The sequence below is a fragment of the Chenopodium album genome, chromosome 10 (genome assembly GCF_948465745.1).
Source record: "Chenopodium album chromosome 10, dcCheAlbu1.1, whole genome shotgun sequence".
NCBI lineage: Eukaryota > Viridiplantae > Streptophyta > Magnoliopsida > Caryophyllales > Amaranthaceae > Chenopodium > Chenopodium album.
This window is the reverse complement of record NC_137843.1, coordinates 46824608-46845786: the sequence shown is the minus strand read 5'-3', so window position 1 is coordinate 46845786 and position 21179 is coordinate 46824608. Positions and strand designations below refer to the sequence as shown.

Below are 21179 nucleotides of genomic sequence, written 5' to 3'. Positions count from 1 at the left end.
TTAATTCCTTCAAGATAGTTCTAGACTATTATTTTTGCTAGCTTTCTAGATATTTCTAGGATATTTTATCATAGATTATTCTTAACTTATTTCTAGATACATTTAGAGATGTTTTAATATATTACTCCTACATTTTTCTAGATTTGTCTTTTCAACACTCCCCTTAATCTAAAAAATCTTGAACTCCGAATTGTTTTCGAAAATGGAGGAATTTATCTGTTGATAGTGCCTTGGGGAATATATCTGCGAGTTGCTCTCCCGTCTTGCAAAATTGTAGCTCGATCTCCTGTTTTTCGACCAGTCCTCGGATGAAGTGATGTCGTATCTCAATATGCTTTGTGGGACTATGGAAAACTGGATTCCTTGTCATGGCAATAGCTGACATATTGTCACAATGGATGGTAGTTAGATTTTCCGTGTCTTGCCGTAGACTTGAAGAATTCTCCTTAGCCAGACTGCTTCACATGTTGCGCTTGTAGCCGATATGTATTCTGCTTCTGATGATGATAGTGCCACCGTTGCCTATTTCTTTGATTACCAGGAGATGGACTTCGATCCTATCTGGAACATGTATCCACTCGTACTTCTTCGATCATCAATGCTTCCAGCCCAGTCGCTGTCTGTGTAGCCTGTGAGCTTGTAGTCGATCTCGGACTCGTACCTTATTCCATGGCTCTTCGTCCCTTTGATATACCTGAGAATCCTCTTTATTGTTGCAAGATGTGTCTTGGAGTGAACCTAGAGACAATGCTGACTGCATGTACTATGTCGGGCCTTGTGTTTGTGAGATATATGAGAGATCCGACCATGCTACGATAGAGCGATGCATCTACTTTCTCCTTTCCATCATATTTGGAGAGTTTCTCATTCGTAGCCATTGGTGTCGCCATTAGCTTGCAATCGCTCATGTTGAAACTTTTGAGCATATCTTCAACATATTTCTCTTGTGAGAGAAAAATTCTTCCTGGACTTTGCTTGACTTGCATGCCAGGGAAGTATTTCATAGCTTCAAGGTCGGTCATCTCATATTCCGACATCATTGCTTTCTTTAAATCTTCGATCATTTTTAAGTTAGTGCCCATGTAGATAAGATCATCTACATAAAGGCATAAGATGAGAAAATCATGTGGCTCTTGGGCCTTGATGTAGAGTGATGGCTCACTTGGGCTTTTTATAAACCCATTTTGAATAAGATAGCAATCAATATTGCTATTCCATGCACGAGGAGCCTGCTTGAGCCCATATAGGGCCTTTCGAAGGCGATACACCTTTTCTTCCTTGCCTTCGATTACATATCCTTGCGGTTGCTCAACATATACTTCTTCTTTTAGCTCGCCATTAAGAAAAGCAGATTTGACATCTAATTGAAAAACTTGTAATTTAAGTTGAGCTGCGAGTGCAAGGACTGACCTGATCGTCTCCATTCGAACAATTGGAGCTTATGTCCCGTTGAAATCAACTCCGGGTTGTTGTGAATAGCCTTTTGCAACTAGGCGAGCCTTGTATTTTTGAATGGAGCCATCTTCATTGTACTTGATCTTGTAGACCCATTTGAGGCCTATTATTTCTTTGTCTCGAGGCTTTTCAACAAGCTCTCATGTGCGGTTCTTCTCGATCATCCTGATTTCTTCATTCATGGCGTCAATCCATTTTTCTTCTTGTGCTGCCTCTTGGAAGCCTTGTGGTTCGCTGGCAATGAGGGCCATGATAGTATGATTACACTGATATTTATCCAAGTAGGCTGGAGGACGCCTGGGTCGTTGTGATCGTCGAACTTCTTGTGTTGGACTTGATTCTGGTGTTGAACTTGAGCTTGATGGTGACCTTGGGCTGCTTGTTGGTGATCTTGGGCTGCTTGGTGTTGATCTTGGGCTGCTTGGGCCTTCACCTTGATCTGGGCTTGAAGGTGGAATGACTGCTGCAGGAACTTCTAGATTTTGAATTTCTGGACTGCTCTCGTTCTATTGCCATTGTGCTCCTTTGTTGAATATGACATCTCTAGAGATGATCAACTCCTTGGAATCGGGCTGATAGAGACGATATCCTTTTGACTCGTCAATATATCCAATGAAGATACATTTTTCTCCTTTTCTGTCTAGCTTATCCTGATTCTCCTTCGGGACGTGGGCATATGCAATGCACCCGAAAACTTTAAGGTGCTCAACTCTTGGCTTTCGTTTGTGCCAAGCTTCGTATGGCGGCATGCTTCTTATTGTTTTCGTGGGAGACCTGTTCAGGATATAAATAGCTGTGTGGATAGCTTCTGCCCAAAAATGTTTAGGCAGATTTTTTCCTTGCATCATAATCCGAGCCATTTCAGCAATTGTCCTGTTTCTCCTTTCTACAACACCATTTTGTTGTGGTGTGCGTCTGACTGTAAGCTCCTTCTTGATGCCGTGCTCTTTATAGAATTTGTTGAATTCATTGCTTGTGAATTCTCCCCCATGATCGGTTCTTAGAACCTTTATTGAATGCCCACTTTGTTTTTTTGTGAGGGCTTAAATGGCATGAAGTGGGATAGTGCTTCTGATTTTTTCTCCAAGAAATATACCCACATCATGCATGAAAAATCATCAACAATCAACATAAAGTATCTATTTCTTCCAAGAGACGGATTCTTGGTAGGACCCCATATATCAGCATGGACAAGCTCTAATGGAGCTCTAGCCCTCCAAGATGAGGTTGGTAATGGTGATCTATGCAATTTGCCATAGATATAACCCTCACAAATTTTCTTTTCATTAGTGATTGGTGGTAGCCCAATCACCATTTCTCTATTTTTTAACAGTTTTAAACTGTCAAAATTTAAATGCCCGAATCTCAAATGGCACAAGGTGGATTCATCCACTGTTGTACTTAGGGCAATGTTTGACTCCAATTGCATTTTAAGTGGAAATATTTTATTTGGAGCCATTTTAGTGGTAGTGATTAATTGCCCCTTTTTCTTGTCATATATGTGGCATTGATTATTATCAAATTTCACCATATAACCCTTTTGGACTAATTGGCCCACACTTAGTAAATTTTGTGCTAGCCCAGGGACATAAAAGACGTCGGGGATGAATTTAGAGGAGTCATTTTTTGTTTTAACAACAATTGTTCCCTTTCCGGAAACTTCTTGATTACTCCCATCACCAAGAGTAATTTGTGATTTTATATTTTCATCAAGAGTTACAAAGAAATTTTTATTTCTGGTCATGTGGTTGGAACAACCACTATCTATATACCATATGTCTTTTTGCTCTTCTTGAGCATTTAAACAGGTATAAAATAGTTGATCATTAGAGTTATTATTTTTTGTGAAGTTGGCCTCTTCTTTTTGCCGGAAATAACAATCATTTTCAAAATGAGAGTGTCGTGTACATTTTTTGCATTTGTACCGACAATCTCTTGCATTATGGCCATTTTTCTTACATAATATGCAAAAAGAGTTATTATCTTGGCTCCCTTGGTTTTTATAATTTCCTCTTCCCCGACCTCGGTTATTAAAATTTTTCTTGTTTGGTTGAAAATTATTTTCATGGCCATTTTTATTTTCTCCATTAGAAAATTTTAATTTAGCCTGAAAGGCTTGTTCTACTGGCTGCTAATCAAATCTACGCATTCTTTCTTCATGAGCCAATAGAGAGCCCATTAGCTCAGTCATGTTGAGCAATTTTAAATCTTTATTAGACTCTTCTATAGCAGCCACTATGTGATCAAATTTTTTGGTAAGAGTGCGTAGTATTTTCCGAATTATTTTAACATCTTCAATTGTGTCTCCATTAGAACGAATTTGATTAACAATATTTGAGACTCGATCAACGTAGGATTGAATTGATTCATTATCTGTCATTTGTAAACTATCAAATTGACCCCACAAAGATTGAAGTTTATAAAGTATTACCTTTTCCGAGCCTCTATATTTTGTCTTCAGGATACTCCACGCCTCCTTTGCCGTTGTAGCGGCCATGATCGTAGGTAGTATTGTTTCATCAACCCTACGATAAATTATGAAAAGGGCATAATGATCCCTTCTTATGTTTTGTTTGTATTGGCCTCTCTTGGAGGCATCCCAAGAAGCCTCTTCATTGGCATCTTTGGGTTTCTCATAGCCATCTTCAATAATTTCCCAAATATCTTGGGTGATGAAGATTGATTTTATTTGCATACTCCATTGATCAAATTTCTCCCCCTAAAATGTAGGTACCCAATTAACTTGGGGATTAAAATTGTTTGTGTTTGTGTTTAAGTTTGTGTTTGAATTTGGAGTAGGGGATGCAATTTGAATTTATGTGGAGTTGTTGTTATATTTGAGTTTGGATGATAAATGAAAAATGGAGGCTTTAGATTAATTGGCTCTAGATACCAAATGTTAGAAATGTTTAGCGGAAGTAATAGTGGGTTATTGGTTTTAGTTGATAAATATTGAAGATGTTAGTATGAAAAATAAAGAGGAGAGCTGATGACTTTCTTTGAAAAAGCTTTTTGTATTATATGGGTTCATTACAAATGAGAGCATGCAACACATATTTATACTACCTCTATGTCGATGCTTTCACCGTCACTATGTTTCTACACTTTTCATAATTCCTTCAAGATAGTTCTAGACTATTATTTTTGCTAGCTTTCTAGATATTTCTAGTATATTTTATCATAGATTATTCTTAACTTATTTCTAGATACATTTAGAGATGTTTTAATATATTACTCCTAGATTTTTCTAGATTAGTCTTTTCAACAATTTAATCCCTTCGCTTCTCATTTGTTATGTAAATGTAAGATAATCCATCTTTCCATTTTCCTTTCTTTCCTTTCCTAACAATATATATCTGAGCTTGCCTGTAGCAAATTATCAAGTGCCATTATTCTTTGAGGTTGTTGTATAGGTGAAACCAAGTTAAGATTGATCATAGATCAAAATTACGGTTTTGGTCACAATAGTAGTAAAGGTAATGGTTGTGTTGCCACAGTGCAAAAATGATGGATGTCAGAAAGATGATTGTAGCTGAACTAAGCACGATTATTTTGTTAAGTTTCACACACCCGCGCACTCGCATATATAGTTGGCTTTTAGAGTTTTAGCCTCACAGCTCTTGCATTGTGAAGATAGGGGACGTCAAACAGCAGGAAAAGGTAAGAAAACAGAGAGAATGAGTTTACATTGTTTTCTAAAGCAAATAAATAGAATCAAATTCCAGAGACATCCTAAAATATGATATAGAATATAACAATCAACATTCAACAGGTTAAAAAATATTTAAAAGAAAATTTAAAATAAATAAATAAACCACCATTAACATCACTAACACTGCAAAGCTGTCAAAAAAAGCAAATTAAAATGAGTAGAAAGACTTTAACTTGAATACTATTCACAATCTCACATACGCTACTTAATGATCTGTTTATTAAAACAATAATATATAATAATATGCAATCTTGTTAGGCTCGTTGTAATATATCCATTCATATTAATAAATGTTTATACGTTTTATATGACAAATACAGGTGATTAAAATAACGCAATAACAAGTGTGAAATGAAAAGCGGGAAAACAAAATATCTATCAGTTTTTCAACTTTCATCTAATTGCATAATCATAAGCAAATGATGAGCCACTCTTACCAGGGCTAGACAAATCACTTGACCCAAATAAAATTGAACTTTTCTGAAGCAATGGGCCCGATCACATCTTAATCTTGGTACTGCTGTTGTTGATTAAATTTTTTTTCTGATGATCTACCCTTTTTGTCACAACTGTCAGATCCATCTGAATCTGATGATTTCTTATTAGAGATTATAAATCTGCCTTTAAATGCCATTTTTTTTTGGGAGTAAAAATAGAGGGTTAATGATAGTTTAAGTTTGAAAGATTGGACATTTGGAGCAGGTATAGTAATGTATGAATACTTGAATAGTAATATAGAAATTAAAACACGACGGGGATAAATAGTGATGCGCGTTCGTAGCACATCTGCTGCAATTTCAGATTAATGTGTCAGTCTCACAGCGTTAATAAATATTAAATACTCTCCCCGTTTTTAAATATTATTCCACTTTTTATTTTAGACCATTTTTAAATATTTATTTCATTTTTTATTTGGAAAACTTTTATAAAAGTAATTCATTTCTCTCAACAAGTAAACTCAACATAAATAATATTTTATTAGTTTCATATTCTTTCTCCTCCAATTCTCTCAACTTTTACTTTTTACAATTTTTTATTCTTTCACTTACGCCACTATCTCCATATTTTATTACTTGCTTCAATTTATCCTAAAACTCCACATATGCAGAAGTGGAACAAGTATTTAAAAACGAGGGAGTATTACTCACTGTGTCCCATAATACTTGGGACGTTGGAGTTGACACGTAGTTTAAGAAAACTACTAGTGGGTCTATTTAAAATATTTGTTTATTATATAAAAGGTTTATTTTTGTATTTTTATATTACAAAAAAACAACAAGTGGGGTGAGAGTGGGGTAGTTTTAGGGGTGAGCATGAGACAGGTACCCGTATAGTTATTACTAACGATTCGGGTAATCGTTAACCAATACCAAAAGTAATATTTATAAACCGAACAGATAAGTTCAGGTACCCGGATTTCGAGTATCCGGATACTCAGATCAGTTATCGGGTACCAATTAAGATATTCAATAATGATAATTAAACTTAATAATGTAGTTATTATATATCATTTACCATTAATTAACAACAATACCACATGCTCTTAACCAAATCAGTAATAATATTACTAATCATTGATATCACAAAGTGATTATAAACTAAAGTAAGAATTTGGAAAAATAAATTTAAGTAGGGGAAAAAAAACAAAAATTTGCTTATCGGATATGATCGGGTAACCGTTAATTTTAAAATGATACTCAATAATCATACCCGATAACAAATTATCGAAACAGGTACTCAAAACCGTTATGTTTATCGAATTGGGTACCCTAATTTTCGGAATGGTTACGGATCAGGTTTTCGGGTTTTCGATTTTTCGAGTAGTGACTAGCCCTAGGTAGTTGAGGAGGGAAAATACTTTTCTATTAATGGTTTCATTCTATTTATAGTAATGTGTCAAGTATTGTGAGACAGACGAAAATGGAAACTGTATCAGTATTATGGGACGAAGGGAGTATACTTCTATTTTTGACAAATCAATCAATCAAAAACCTTAATTCTTTAAGTGGATCGGCTGCACGAACCAGAAGTGATTATTCTGTGTTATCTTTTATGCAAAAAAAAAAAAAAAAAAAAAAAAAAAAAAATTAACTACATTTTATTATTATATTTTTCCTTTTTGATTTCATGGTTTCCACCCAAACTCACTGCTACACCCTCCATCCCATAATACGTAGTATTTGGGACATTAGAGTGGACACGTAGTTTAAAAAACAAGTGAGTCTATTTAAAATATTTGTTTATTGTATAAAATATTCTCTTTGTATTTTTATATTACAAGTAAACCTGTTCAACGGGCCGGGCCGGGCCGGACAGGGCTTTATCTAAAATGGGTCGGGCCGGGCCAAGCCTAATCCAAAATGGGCCAATATTGTCCATGGGCCATTAAGCCCGGCCCGACCCATTTAAATCAGTAGAGGAAAGATTTTGTTACCTAAAAGATGCTTATGAAGAATTAAAATTGAATTATGTAGTACTGAACTACAATCTTACTAATATAATGTTTCTTTGTCCAAATCAAATAACAATAAATTGAAAACATACATACTTAACTAAAACTCAAAGTGTCTCTAAGTCACATTTAGTACACTAACATAAAAGAGTATCATCGATATGCTAAACTATTAAAGATAAGAGTTAATTTGATCTTAGAATTTGCGGCACCAAGACCATAATGGCAGCTTTCAGTTGCCTCTGCATCAATTATTCTCAGACCTTCCACTTCAATTACACCTGCAGATTCCAGCTTGAAGTCAACAACCATAACACATAAATGCAAAACCATGGCTTTACTTGTTAACACACAGAATATAATATACATATAATGTGAAACTTTGACAAGTCTTTCAGATGTATGACAATATTTCTAAATATTAACATAGATCTAACAGTATGTCAATATCTAGCACATCAAAGAAAGTATCATAACAAAAAGTAATAGTGTTAAGAGGTCAAATCACAAAACTAAGAAAAAAAATCTAATTTCTCAACAGCCAATATTCATTATATATCAAGTTTATAATTTTAAGGTGTATATAATTTTAAGTATGTCATAATTCATTAAAGAATATTCATAAAGGAAAAATGGAAATAAAAGCAATAAAAAGCAAAATAAAAACAATTACCTAGTATAGGAAACTATCATCAACCTCATCGTCATCATCATCATCATCTCCATCATCAACGGCCTCATCATCATCCGAGCTAGAATCACAATCCAAATTTGAAGGGATATTATATTCATCACGACGCCAATCTTGAACACAAACTAGGGCTTGAACCGTTGAGGGTTTCAATGAGCTACGATTAGGAGATATAGTTTTCCCCCTACACTAAAAGCCGACTCGGAAGCCACCGTACTAACCGGAATTGTTAGAAGATCTCGTGCCAATATTGCAAGCTCCGGAAATCTCACGACATTTTGTTGCCAATACTCTAAAATATCTAGCTCCATGTTCAAATCAAGCTCCGATTCCTCCAAATATGACTCAAGTTGGGACTTTTTTGTTTGAGTCCTTGTAATTCTTGAACTATAGCTTTGATAATCATCAAAGAAGTTTTCATCTTCAATCCTACTACTTGTAGTAGAGGGAGCAACAATTGGGGAAGTTGAAAATGTCGACTTATACTCATTATACAAAGATCTTAAAGTGTTCAACACTTTTTCAACTTTACACATAGCCTCATCCAAACCATATATCTTGTCAAAACAATACTCCACAAACTTTAACTTAAACCTTGGATTAAGAATTGCCGCACAAGCTAGATATATGTTATACTCGGACCAATATTTGTCAAATTTTTCCAACATAGGTAACACCATTTGAGCAAAAATTCATGTGGACCTTTAGATGTCTCAAGTAAACGACGATGCACCATACATGCTCCCTTAAAATACATGTTAGAAGTTGGAGACTTATTGGCCGAGAACATACATGTAACATCATAAAAGAGTTTCAAAAACTTGTGAACAACACTCAAATTTTCCCATTCATCCTCCAAAGGCACATTACTCTTGAAAGATGCATGTAATGACCCCAAATGAATAAAAACATCTTTGTAATAAAGCACATTATCAAGCATCATATATGTAGAGTTCCAACGAACTTGCATGTCCATGCGAAGTTTCCTCTTAGCCTCTAAATGAAAATGCTTTTGAGCTGTATCATAAAAGTCCTTGCTTCTAGAAGATGATCTTGTAACAAATTTTACCAAGTTTCTAATCTTATCTAATATGTTCTCAATACAAGATAGACCGGATTGGACAATAAGATTGATGATATGAGCACAACATCTTATATGAAAAAAACAACCACCACTAACCAACATACCCCTTGACCCAAGACGATTTTTCATGTGCTTAACCATCACATCATTGTAACTTGCATTGTCAACCGTTAAGCTAAGCACTTTGTCATCTAAATGCCATTGATTAAGAAACATAAAAATCTCTTCGGAGATGCTTTGTCCATCAAAGGGGGGTGACAATGATGTGAACTTAATAATCCTTTTATGAAGTTTCCAATCATGATCAATAAAATGGGCCGTTATGCAAATGTAATGTTGCCAAGTATGTGATGATTTCCAATTATCAGTTGTCAAACATATTCGTCCGGGTGCATTCCTCAAATTTTTTTTAATTTTCTCTCTATAAGAGGCATACAAAGAAAAAAGGTCTCTAGTTAAAGTTGCTCGACTAAATGGTTTAAATTTAGAATTAGCCTTTAACATCATCCGCCTAAAACCTTTTTCTTCTACGGTCGAAAAAGAATGAGAACCTTCAACAACATATAATAAAATCTCTTTTCTTAATTCACTCATATCAAAAACAAATTCTTCCTCATCCTCAACCGCCTCACCGAGTGGAAGCCCCTTAGTTCGTTTTTTACACACATCAAGCAAATGACGTATTAAATGAGATGTGCCACTTTTATTGTGGGCAATTAACTCCACTTTACAATGCTTACAAATAGCGATTCGCTCACCTTGTGCATTCGTTCCTTCCGTCATTTCTCGCCAAACTTTAGATTTCCTACTCCTTTTACGCTTACGGGCGGCATTAGATTCATCAACCTCATCATCTACCGGCATTGACATTGTAGTTGCTTCACTTTCCATGGTTAAAAAAACTGCAAAAGTAGGTAAAAGTTTGATGTTATTCATCCAAAATGAGTATTTGCATTGTTTAAAAATATCTAGCTCACTATTTCCAGCCAATAAAATGATCAAAAAATATTTTAAAACTCATTATTTTAAAACTCATTATTTTAAAAATATTATAAAACTCATTATTTTCTGCCAAAGATTGACCAAGTGGTGGCCATTGTCCCCCTGTCAAGTTGTTTCCAACATTATAAAGCCCAATATCATCCAAAATCCAACATTATAAAACCCAGAAATTTCCCACAAAAAAAAACAACAAAAATGCTAATAACAACAAAAATGATAATACTTCAATTTCATGAGATTCAATCAATACAACTCATATCATCATCAAAAACCTAATAAAATTTCAAAGACTAACAAAGAGCATAAAATCGAAGGAATTACAAACCAATCAACATCAATAACAAGACATTTTAGGCATCAATTGCAATTTTATTAAATCAATCGAATCGAAATTTTAAAATTTAAAAAAAAATTGCGCAATGTAGATTAAACTGATAAAAATTGAAGAATTGTGGAGAGATAAACCTGGGATAATTGCTCAGATTAGAGTGGAATTTTGTTGGAATTCGGGAGTAAAATTTAGTATGAAGTGTTATGCTCGAATTTTAGGGTTTATAATTTGGGTATATTTTGGGGATTTATATTTTAGTGAGGAGAGAGAATTAGAAGATAGAGAATCAGAAAATCAACATGACTGAAAGTATATTGAGGATTAAAAGCCTATAAGGCTGACCCTTTTAGGGCCCTTTTTAAAACCTTACCCAACCTTTAAAAGTCCATTACTTGATGCCCCTTTAATAGTCCAGCCCGTTTATTTAATGGACGGGCTCAGCCCTTTTAATTTAGGGTTGGGTCAGGGCTTTTAGTGGGGGCCCGTCCATGTGTACAGGTCTAATTACAAGAAAACAACAAGTAGGGTGAGATTGGGGTAGTTGATGAGAAAAGATATAGAATTTTTTTTTTATTGTTGGTCCCATTCTATATTAAGTAACGTGTCAAGTATTGTTGGAAAATGTGTCAAGTATTATGGGACGGAGAGAGTACTATTTTTACTGTTTCTTTCATTTTATATTTTTACTCTCTATTTTGTAATAAACTATGAACCCCATTTTTTTATCTTTTACAAACTTTTAATACTCTAACTACCTAACTAACCTTTATATTATGTAAGTCAATTAGATTGCCTAAATTATGTACTATTCAAGTGTAACACTTATTATAACATTAAGGGAGTAATACTCCCTTTGTCATCGTGTTTTCTATTTTGAAAATTCCACGAAAATTAAAAAATGGGAGTAGAAAGTACATAAAGTAAGTACGGAGTACAAAAAGGAAAAGAAAAGTACAAAAAAGGTGAGTATGACTCAAATAATAAGTGCATGAAAAAGAAAAAGAAAAAAAAAATTAAAGCACATGTGTGAGGCACAAATATTTGATGAATATATGACGGTAACTTAGGTATTTGAATAAATAAAAACGTAAGGATCTTGCTAACGAATGTCGATAGGGCGTTAGATAAACATTTAAAATATTTTCTAAAGTGGTATTAATTTGGGAATGCATGTCAAAATCAAGCGTCAATTGGTGTAATTGATATTCATTATAATTTAATATTTTCACTTTTAGTTATCTTATCCAAGGCCATCAAAATGGGAAATATAGAATGAGAAGATTATTTCGAGACACCTAAAATGAAAAACGGAAAAACAATGTAAGTCGGAGGGCTTATTAAACCATCTACTTCTTTCTAGTCCTATAGGATTATGGGCTATTTTGATATGGGCCTAGCCCACTAATTGGATTTAAAAGTTTACTATATTTGGCTCATGGCTAGCCATTGTATCTAATACCTCCGCTACATATATTTGCAATTTTAGAATATTTTATGTCTCACAAACATTATTATTTAAATCTCGATTTAAATTTAGAATGTTACAATTTTACGATTCATGTATGTCATACGGTTTGATTTACGATTCTATCCGATTTTACATATTTCTGTTAACTAGCAAAATCCTTACAAGTTTAGAACATGCATATATAGTTATTTGTAAATATATATTGTTAATTATTGGAGGCTTTATGAGTAAACAATTATTTTCTATTAATAATTAGGTTTCAAACTTATAATTTAAATATATTTGATTAAATTTCGATATCACGTTTTGATAATGCATTTCAGTATAATGGTACGATTCTATGATTCAGTTCTGTGAGCCCCTTCCGATTCAAAGTAGAATCCCGATTTTAATAACTTTACTCACAAACAATACCCCAAAATTGCAACTAATATGTAACAAAGGTAGTATTTTTTTTTTATTTTTTTATTTTTTATTTTTTATTTTTTTTTCTTTTTTTTATCGTGCAAACAAAGGACAAGCCCAAAAACATAAAACAAAAACCTAAGGGCTTGTTTGGCATCGTTTTTTGTTTTCAGTTTCGATTTTTGTGAAAACAAAAAACCAAAAACAGGAAATAAGAAAAAGGTGTTTTCACTTTTCTGTTGTCAGTTTTCAAAATTATTGATTAATAAATTTGACTAATTTTTGATTAATTATATGACATACATCATATGATTTTGAAAACCAAAAAACAGAAAACCACAGTAATGTCAAACGAACCCTAAGCCTTATACAGTACTTGCTCAAAATTCTTTGTTATAATTGACTTAGTGTCTAAATTAGTATATAACTACTCATTAGTATAATACCAGTGCAGTTATTACATGATTCAAATAATTATTAAATCTCACCAACTTTAAATTGGAAAATTAACAATAAGTTGAAATTTAGGTAATCATTTAACATTAATTTTAACTTTAATTCATTAAAAAATAAGTAACTTTTATATCTATTTTTCATAAATGAGTATTTTTATATGTGACCAGTCAAACAAGTCATCAATTGACTTGTAATATAATTAACTCTCAATTAAATAAAAATTAACTTCATTAATAATAAAATTAATAACCTTAATATTAACTTTAAATACAAAATTAATAAATAATTTTTTTACAGAAATTGAGGTGTCGGGGTAGGTGGTCTTGGGTTTGCGATGGGCGCCGGCTAGGGTGGATGTTTTACGGGTCCGATCGGCTATGGAAGGGCTGGGTGGGGGTTTTGTCGACGAGGGTAGTGGTTATGGGTTCGTGAACAAGGGTATGTACGTTGGTGAGGGTTCGCGGATCGAGATTGTGTATTTGGGTTAGGAATGGGTTGGGTGGAGTCGTCGACTGGGGTGGGGGACGCTAAGAGGGTTTCACGACAGTGTTGGGGGGCTACATGGAGTTTTGCCGGTAGGAATAGGGGCTGGAACATGTAGGTTGCTAGTTCGGGTGGGGGGTGGTCCGACAGTTGGGAGCTTGGTTGTTTTTTATCGTTTTTTTTAATGTTCTTTAAATTAGTTAATTGTATTAGTTAGGTTTTAAATTACACTTTAAAAAAAACTAATTAAAAACAAATCTCACCAATAACGTATAAGTCGAGACGAATCTAACAAGATTCCACATGACTATATTTTTTACTTAAGTATAAAGCGTCAAAGCTAGTTAAAGCGAAATATATGAATAGTGTAAAAGTCAAATTGTTGGAACTATTAAAAAATGGAGGAAGTATATGTATATTATACTTTTGATTATATTTGTAACACCCCTAAATCTCCCTCTACATAAATACTAGTATAATACGTTTAATTATACCGTACAGATAGACTTAGGCGTATTACCACCGTGTGATTATGCAAGACTACTCAAAACTTACTAAATAAAAACTAATACTTTGCAGCGGAAATATCAGTACTCTTTCTTTTATTAATACTTATAATTAAAAATAGCAACATTGTTATGAGTACTCAAAATAAAGACGAGACCAACATTCCTAAACTAGGTGAAGCAAATCCCAAGACTCCCATACGTTCATTCATGTCTGCACCTGAAAATATTACAACTGCTTACCATTACGGTAAACAGGCGAAACCAAAACAAATAGGAAATACGGATTAGCAAAATATGCTAAGTACGATAAGTGCAAGATAATGTAAACTCAATTCATTTGCAAACATGCTTTTAAAACCAATTCCAATGATTAATCTTATAATTCTAAAACTCATGATTCAAAACCAATTCTCAATAATCTCAAAACAATTCCAATAACTTAATAAGTAAATAGAAATGATTTATAATACCAATTTCTCTTTTTAAAAACCAATGATCTCAAGATACTAAAAAATAATACCAATAACTCAATAATTCAATAATAGTGATTATTAAAATCAATTCTTTTAAAAAACCCAATTTCCTCTCTAAGTGTGCACACCCCCCAAGTTAGTCTCCTACTATTTCAAGGCTATTCTTGGAGAAAGACTAGGTCATACAAAATCCATAGTCTTCAATGAATCCGTATAGTGGGATTAATATAATAATCATGCTTGTAAAGCTTTTATAATAATAATTCAATAATTCTCATTAAATTCCTCTTTGAATAAAATCAACCTTTATTATAGTTTAAATTAAAACTCCTTTGTATTTAATTTAATCAAGCTTTCAAAAACCCTTTTAAAAACTCTTTAAATCAATCCAACATACTTTTAAAAATCCAAATTCCTTTGAACATAATAAATAATTTCAAACCATTCAAAACATGATATTTAAAATAAATCCTTTTATTAAAAACAAATATTAAAATCAATTCCTCCAGCCATACTTTATTTCATAAATCATAACTCAAATCAATTCAATTCAATCACTAATAAAATCATATGAAACATGCTATTCAAACCAATCACTTTCAAAAGTATCTAGCCTCCTAAACGTACCTTGATTCCGAATATCAATCAATACTTCGCACTTTCAAAGTTCAATCACAAATACACCTTGCAAATAACATAACCATAAGGATCACAACATAAATTCAAATGTAATGTGCATGGACTATAAAACTCTTTTAAAATAATACCTTAATATAAAATTATAACTTTGAAACAGATATTTGTATTTTAGAAAACTAACAATGAAGAAGATGAAGGAAATGAATTAAAGAGAATTGAATTTCGTTTGAAAGAATAGGTAGAAATTGCAGAGGCCATAACTCCTTCAATATAACTGCGAATTGAGTGGTTCTTGAGCCTAAGCTCAAGGATATTTCGAGAGGAACAATATTTTATGATACATAAATACCCCAAAAACTGACCAGAAGTGCCCGAAAACTGGCTTCAAAGGTATACGGGCTGATTTGTGTAAAAAGAGGAGAAGAAAGTATGAAAAAGGTTTAGGGAAAAGAAGAAGAATAGGAGAGAAGAAAAGAATTGAGTTTTGGTATGAAGAATATGAGAGGGTATTTATAGGCTCACGAATGAAAGAATTATGGTAGGAGAATGTAGGAAGAATTATGGTAAAAAGTATTAAGGAAATTACTTGGAGAATAAAGTTAAAAAGAATTATGGAAAGTTAAATATTAAGGTGATTAAGAATAATAGAATTAAGGAAAATGTGTTGTCATTAAAAATAATATGGCAAAAGAGATTACTTAGGGAATAATCAAGGATGAAATAAGGTAGGGAAATAAGATGATCAAATCTTTGTGAGATGGAAAATAAAATTAAGGAAAATAAGAGATTTTAAGGAGAATTAAAAATATAATTTACCAAAATAAATCACCCAAAAATCCGTCATAATGGTGGCCGAAAATTGAGCTTTCCTAAGCTCATATTTTCAGACCCCCCTTTAGATATTTAGGGAATTAATTTACTAGTTTTAAGGAAATAATGTTGTAAATAATATATATTGTATAAAATAATTAAAAAAATAGTTTTAAGGAAATAATGTTGTAAATAATTAATTCACTAAGAAAATCATATTTTCTACACTTAGAAAATCCGAAAATCGTAGCTTATTATTTAGAAAATTTGGACCTCCTAACTAAATAATTAAAATATAATTTTCGCTTAGTTAAAATATCTGAAATATATATAAATAATCCGGGTTTTAAAATAAAATAAATGGATAATAAATCTTATCCAAAATCCATAAATAATAATTGAGTTTTAAAATACTTTTAGCCGCAAAATTTAAATATCATTTTGGCTCCAAAATTCAAATAGTAAAATAAATTACTAAAATACCCTTTTAAGAGAATACTAATTAATTAATTAATTAGAAAATACGTTTTAAAAATACGGGGTATTACAGTCTACCCCCTTTAAAAGAAGTTTCGTCCCAAAACTTAGCCAAGATTTAAAGAAATCAATTTTAAATTCTTAGACTCATGCACATCCTAACCAGACTAGAGATCATAACTAACTCAAGACAGACTCAAATTTACTCAAAAATGACTCGAAAAGCAAACGCGCGAAACTCTATCACCCTCTACCCCCCCTTAAAAGGAGTTACGTCCCCGTAACTTGACCAACACTTTAACTCATTAAATCAACTATATTAACACTTTATCAACAATCATCAATCTAAGTAAGGAAAACCAGAAAGTTTCAAACATTCAAAGAGCTTAGGTTTTAAAATGATTTGTTTACAAAAGTAGCTAGTGAGAAAACTCGTAAAATATTTTATGAGTCATTCGAAAAATTTAAAATACTTACATTAGGAGAAATCATTGAAAACACTATGAAAGTCTCATATATATTTAATTATAAGGTATGAACTGAAATCAAAATACTTAATAAAGATTTTAAAAGATTTATGAAAGTTTTCAATCTAAACAATTATTTAAAAACAAGGAATACAAAACTTTATTTTGAAAACAGTATATTTGAAAATTCATTTTTCATACTTGTAGTAAAATACTTGTTTCAATAAAAGTCTTACTTTTTCATAAAGAAACTCAATAATCACATATTTAACTTCAATTCATAGCAAGCACTGTCATAGGTACCAAGCATAAAAGGAACACATCTTATCTTGACCTTCTTATTGGTCATAGATTAGTAACTTGTCTCAAGATATCCTCCAAAAGTATTTAAAATTTCCCCAACACATTCATAAATCCTGTTAATATATCCTTAAATCGTAATCATTAAATCTTGGTCACGTTATAATTCTTCGTTTTAAACATTCAAAATTTGATCATCTTTTCTCATAACTTCAAATTCCTCAATCTGGTTGCTATAATCCATAACTCATCTTTAAGGCAATTCATTAATAATGCAATCATTGATTATTCCATCATAACTCCTCATCTATATAAGTTAACTTTGTTGTCAATCCCCTAGAGTAAAATCCTTTAAGTAATCATCCAAACAATCATTCTCTTAACTAACTTCAATAAATCCCTTCACAAGGTATTATTTCTTCAAAATAAACTTCAATTTAAAACAAATATCATTATCTCAAATACATCCTTTCACTTGAATTGACTCAAAATCCTCTAACTTTTGTATTAAATTTCTTCAAAGATTCAACCATCACAATTTTTGCTTTAAATAATCACCACAATACTCGCCCTCACACAGTATGGAATACTTTCCACCTTTAGATACAAACAATCATAAATTAATGCTAATATCCAATTCGTATCTCCCAAAAATACATATCTTACTCCAACACTTATATAGAACTAATTCAACTCATCATTAACACAAATAATATTTCCTTGCTCAACGTAAATCATATTCTAAAAATTAGGAAAGACTTGATAGCACAATTCCTCCAAAAGTAACTTTTCATTCATCCCATGGTAATCATCAAATCCTTTAATCTCAAAATAACAACTCAACCATATCGACCACATGTAAAACTTGTTCCAAATACTTGCCACTTAAAACATAGTCAATTATACCATATAAGATCAAAGAAATTAGTCAATAGACGATGTCGAACTTATACAAAATTCACACTTAAATGGATAAACCAATACAACAATTTATTGAAACTCACAATCATTCCAAGATACGAAAGAAATATTTCACAAAAGTACATAACATCTATTTCCATATAAGGAAATTATTTACCAATTTCAACATTAGGAACACTTATTAAGTAATTCTCATTCCAACAATAATCTTGGAATTCATATATTCTGTCATATAAACCATGTAAAAATCATATATATACACACAATTTCATGATGTGCACATAATTATTTCCAACTTCCACTTGACATAAATATGTATCTTCCACCTTGGAATAAAATTCCGTAAAACTTCAACATTGTAGGGAATATTTCAAGCATTATGATCCCAAACTTGAACCCCACTGTGATCATACACTAAAGTACGGTGGCGTTCCAAAGGGAAAGAAAAAGAGCAAAAAGAGTCGCCAACAAGTTTTAGGAACTTGTAAACCCAAAAGACAATCCAGAAGGACCATCAACTACTCCATAAGGTCTTGAACCAAACAGGGTCCGGGGATGAGGGTACGAATCCAATCTACAAAAGAAAGGACCCGCCCTATAAAATAGGCCTCTACTTTGTTCTGCTCGTATTCATGTGCGCTTTTCGAATAACATACAAACATTATATTGAACCTAACCTGTTTACCTATGTTGGTTGAATATTAATGCACAAATAAAACTATTATTGGCGATCACTTGAGTTAAAATCACATTAGCCTAAACCAAATTAATAATTATCTTATTAAGCGTGATTTCAAGTACAAATTCCCTTTAACAATCATAAAAAGATGTGATCAAGCAATAACAATAAAAAATAAATCAAGCAACATAATAATAAACAATAAATAATAATGATAATAATTATGATCATGATAAGGCATAATAAAGCTTAATAATAATAGCAAGATCCTAGGCATGATACTAACAAGATTAATAACAAACCCTAGTATGTCACTAAACAATAAAGATCAAAACTTCAAACCTAACATGGTACTAACATGATATTATGATATTAGAAAAGAGTAAAGGCACCCTAAACATGATACTAGAAAGCATAAAATAACATCCTAACATGATACTAGGAATCATAAAACAATAATAAGCATGCAATCTACATTGTGAAAGAAATAGGGAGTAAGCTAATCTACTTACTTTGAAGCCTCGTACCTCTTTCTAATAACAAAATACACAAGTTAGTAAACTTCAATGAAAATAATAAAGAATAATTAAAGAATCAAATTGAAATCAAATTAAATAAAGTTTTGACTAGTTTTGGACCAAACCCTCAGAAATTATCAACCTTTCACGTCTAGGGCGAAGGCAACTTCGAACTTGGCTAAGTGTTTCAAGATCTTGTGAATGCGGAATATTGTATGTAAAAAGGTTGGTTTAGAAAGAGAGAGAGAGAAATTAAGAATTAAGTAATTCTTGATGAGAGTTGATAGAAAGAATTGATGAGAATTGATGAGAGTTGATTGTTGATTGATGATAATTGATAGGAGAGTTGATTGGGAGAATTGATGAAAGTTGATAGTGAAAACAGAAGTTCGGACCCTATTTATAAGAAAACAGTCCGAAAAATCATAGAATTTGATAAGGAATAAAACTCCACTCTGTCGCTAACAAACCGACCTTGTCGCCAGAAATTTATCTTGTCGCCAGGCGACAGAGTCTGTCGCGAGGCGACAAACCTGTCGTTTGGCGATAGAGACAGTTTTTTCGGATTTTGTTTTTATCATATCTTTTGATCTAGAAGTCCAAATAAGTCATATAATATATCGTTGGAAAGCTCTTGAAGTCTAATTTCTAATGCAATTGGAATCAGATTAAAATCTTTTGTTGATAAAAAGATATGGCCGAAATTTGGATCCAACCATATAAAATTTGGATAAAAAATACGAGGCACGAAAATAATATCTGACTATCTTTGAACATCTTTAAATCCGAATAGAATTAGGAAAGTTTTAACAAAAGAAAGTTTATATTCAAATCAAATTCCATGATCTTATCTTTTCAAAAAAGGATAATTAAGATATTTTAGAAACTTATAGAAGATTCTAATCAATCCTAATTAGTTTAGGAATAAGATTAAACCTTTGGACCCTCCTCATGATCATTGGGTCGTAGGTAAAATCCGGTTTGGGCCAAGTTTAGTATTTTGGCCATAACTTCCTCATTATTCATCGGAATTGGGCTTATAATATATCGTTGGAAAGATCTTTTCAAGCCCCATCCAACTACACCATTATTGGACCCTTATCATGGACCAAAATAAACTGAAATGGACATTTTCATAAAATAGAGTGGGTTTTTGAAAACAGAAAAAGAGATTTTTAATAAAAACTAACCGCAACACTTGACTTTTCACACTTTCACCTCATTCGATTATGGTTCGACGCGAAAGGTATTCATCACTGGGTTTGGTTTTGGGGAGACACAATTTGGTGTCTACAGAAGCCCCCACTTTGACTGAGTTTTGAGAAACTTAAGTTTCGAAAAACGAGAGTCAAAGTATCGATAGGGACGGAGAATGATTCAAAACGTTCTGCGATTCCAAATCATTCTTATAACGCCGATACCTGTAAAACAATCATTAGTTAAACAGATAAAAGAGTTAAGAAACACGTATCTTGCACCGTCGAGTACACGTCTCTGGGAGTAACCGTTTGTTGTTGCTTCATTTGTCGTTTGTGACAACCTCCACAGTGCCTCGTGAACGCCATCATTGAAAATAACCATATGTCGTCGTCTTCAATATTCTTGGTGACAATCCTCCACAGTATTTCGGGAACATCGTCGAAAATAACTGTATGTCGTCATCTTCTAGGTTGTGGCCGTATGTCGCCACGGCAGTACGTCGCCGCTATAGACAATCTCTTCTTTACCTTGAGGGTCCGTCGAAGGTGACCATATCTCGCCATCTTCAAAATTTGTGACAACTCTCCACATCCTAGGGAACGCTGTCTATCATTGCTGCTACATCTCGAGCTTTTCCTTAAATCATG

General features: G+C 32.6%; 1 protein-coding gene across 1 annotated transcript; it reads right to left on the bottom strand.

The window, feature by feature from the left end:
• Nucleotides 1-7772: 7772 nt before the first annotated feature.
• On the bottom strand, nucleotides 7773-10895 carry LOC145565275 (zinc finger BED domain-containing protein RICESLEEPER 2-like). Its single transcript, XM_081625332.1, has 5 exons — nucleotides 10862-10895; nucleotides 9013-10296; nucleotides 8532-8929; nucleotides 8057-8069; nucleotides 7773-7900 (listed from the first exon to the last, which is right to left on the bottom strand). The coding sequence occupies exons 2-5, from the start codon at nucleotides 10283-10285 to the stop codon at nucleotides 7773-7775; spliced, it is 1812 nt and encodes a 603-aa protein (XP_081481458.1). The 5' UTR covers nucleotides 10286-10296; nucleotides 10862-10895.
• Between the last annotated feature and the right edge of the window lie 10284 nt (nucleotides 10896-21179).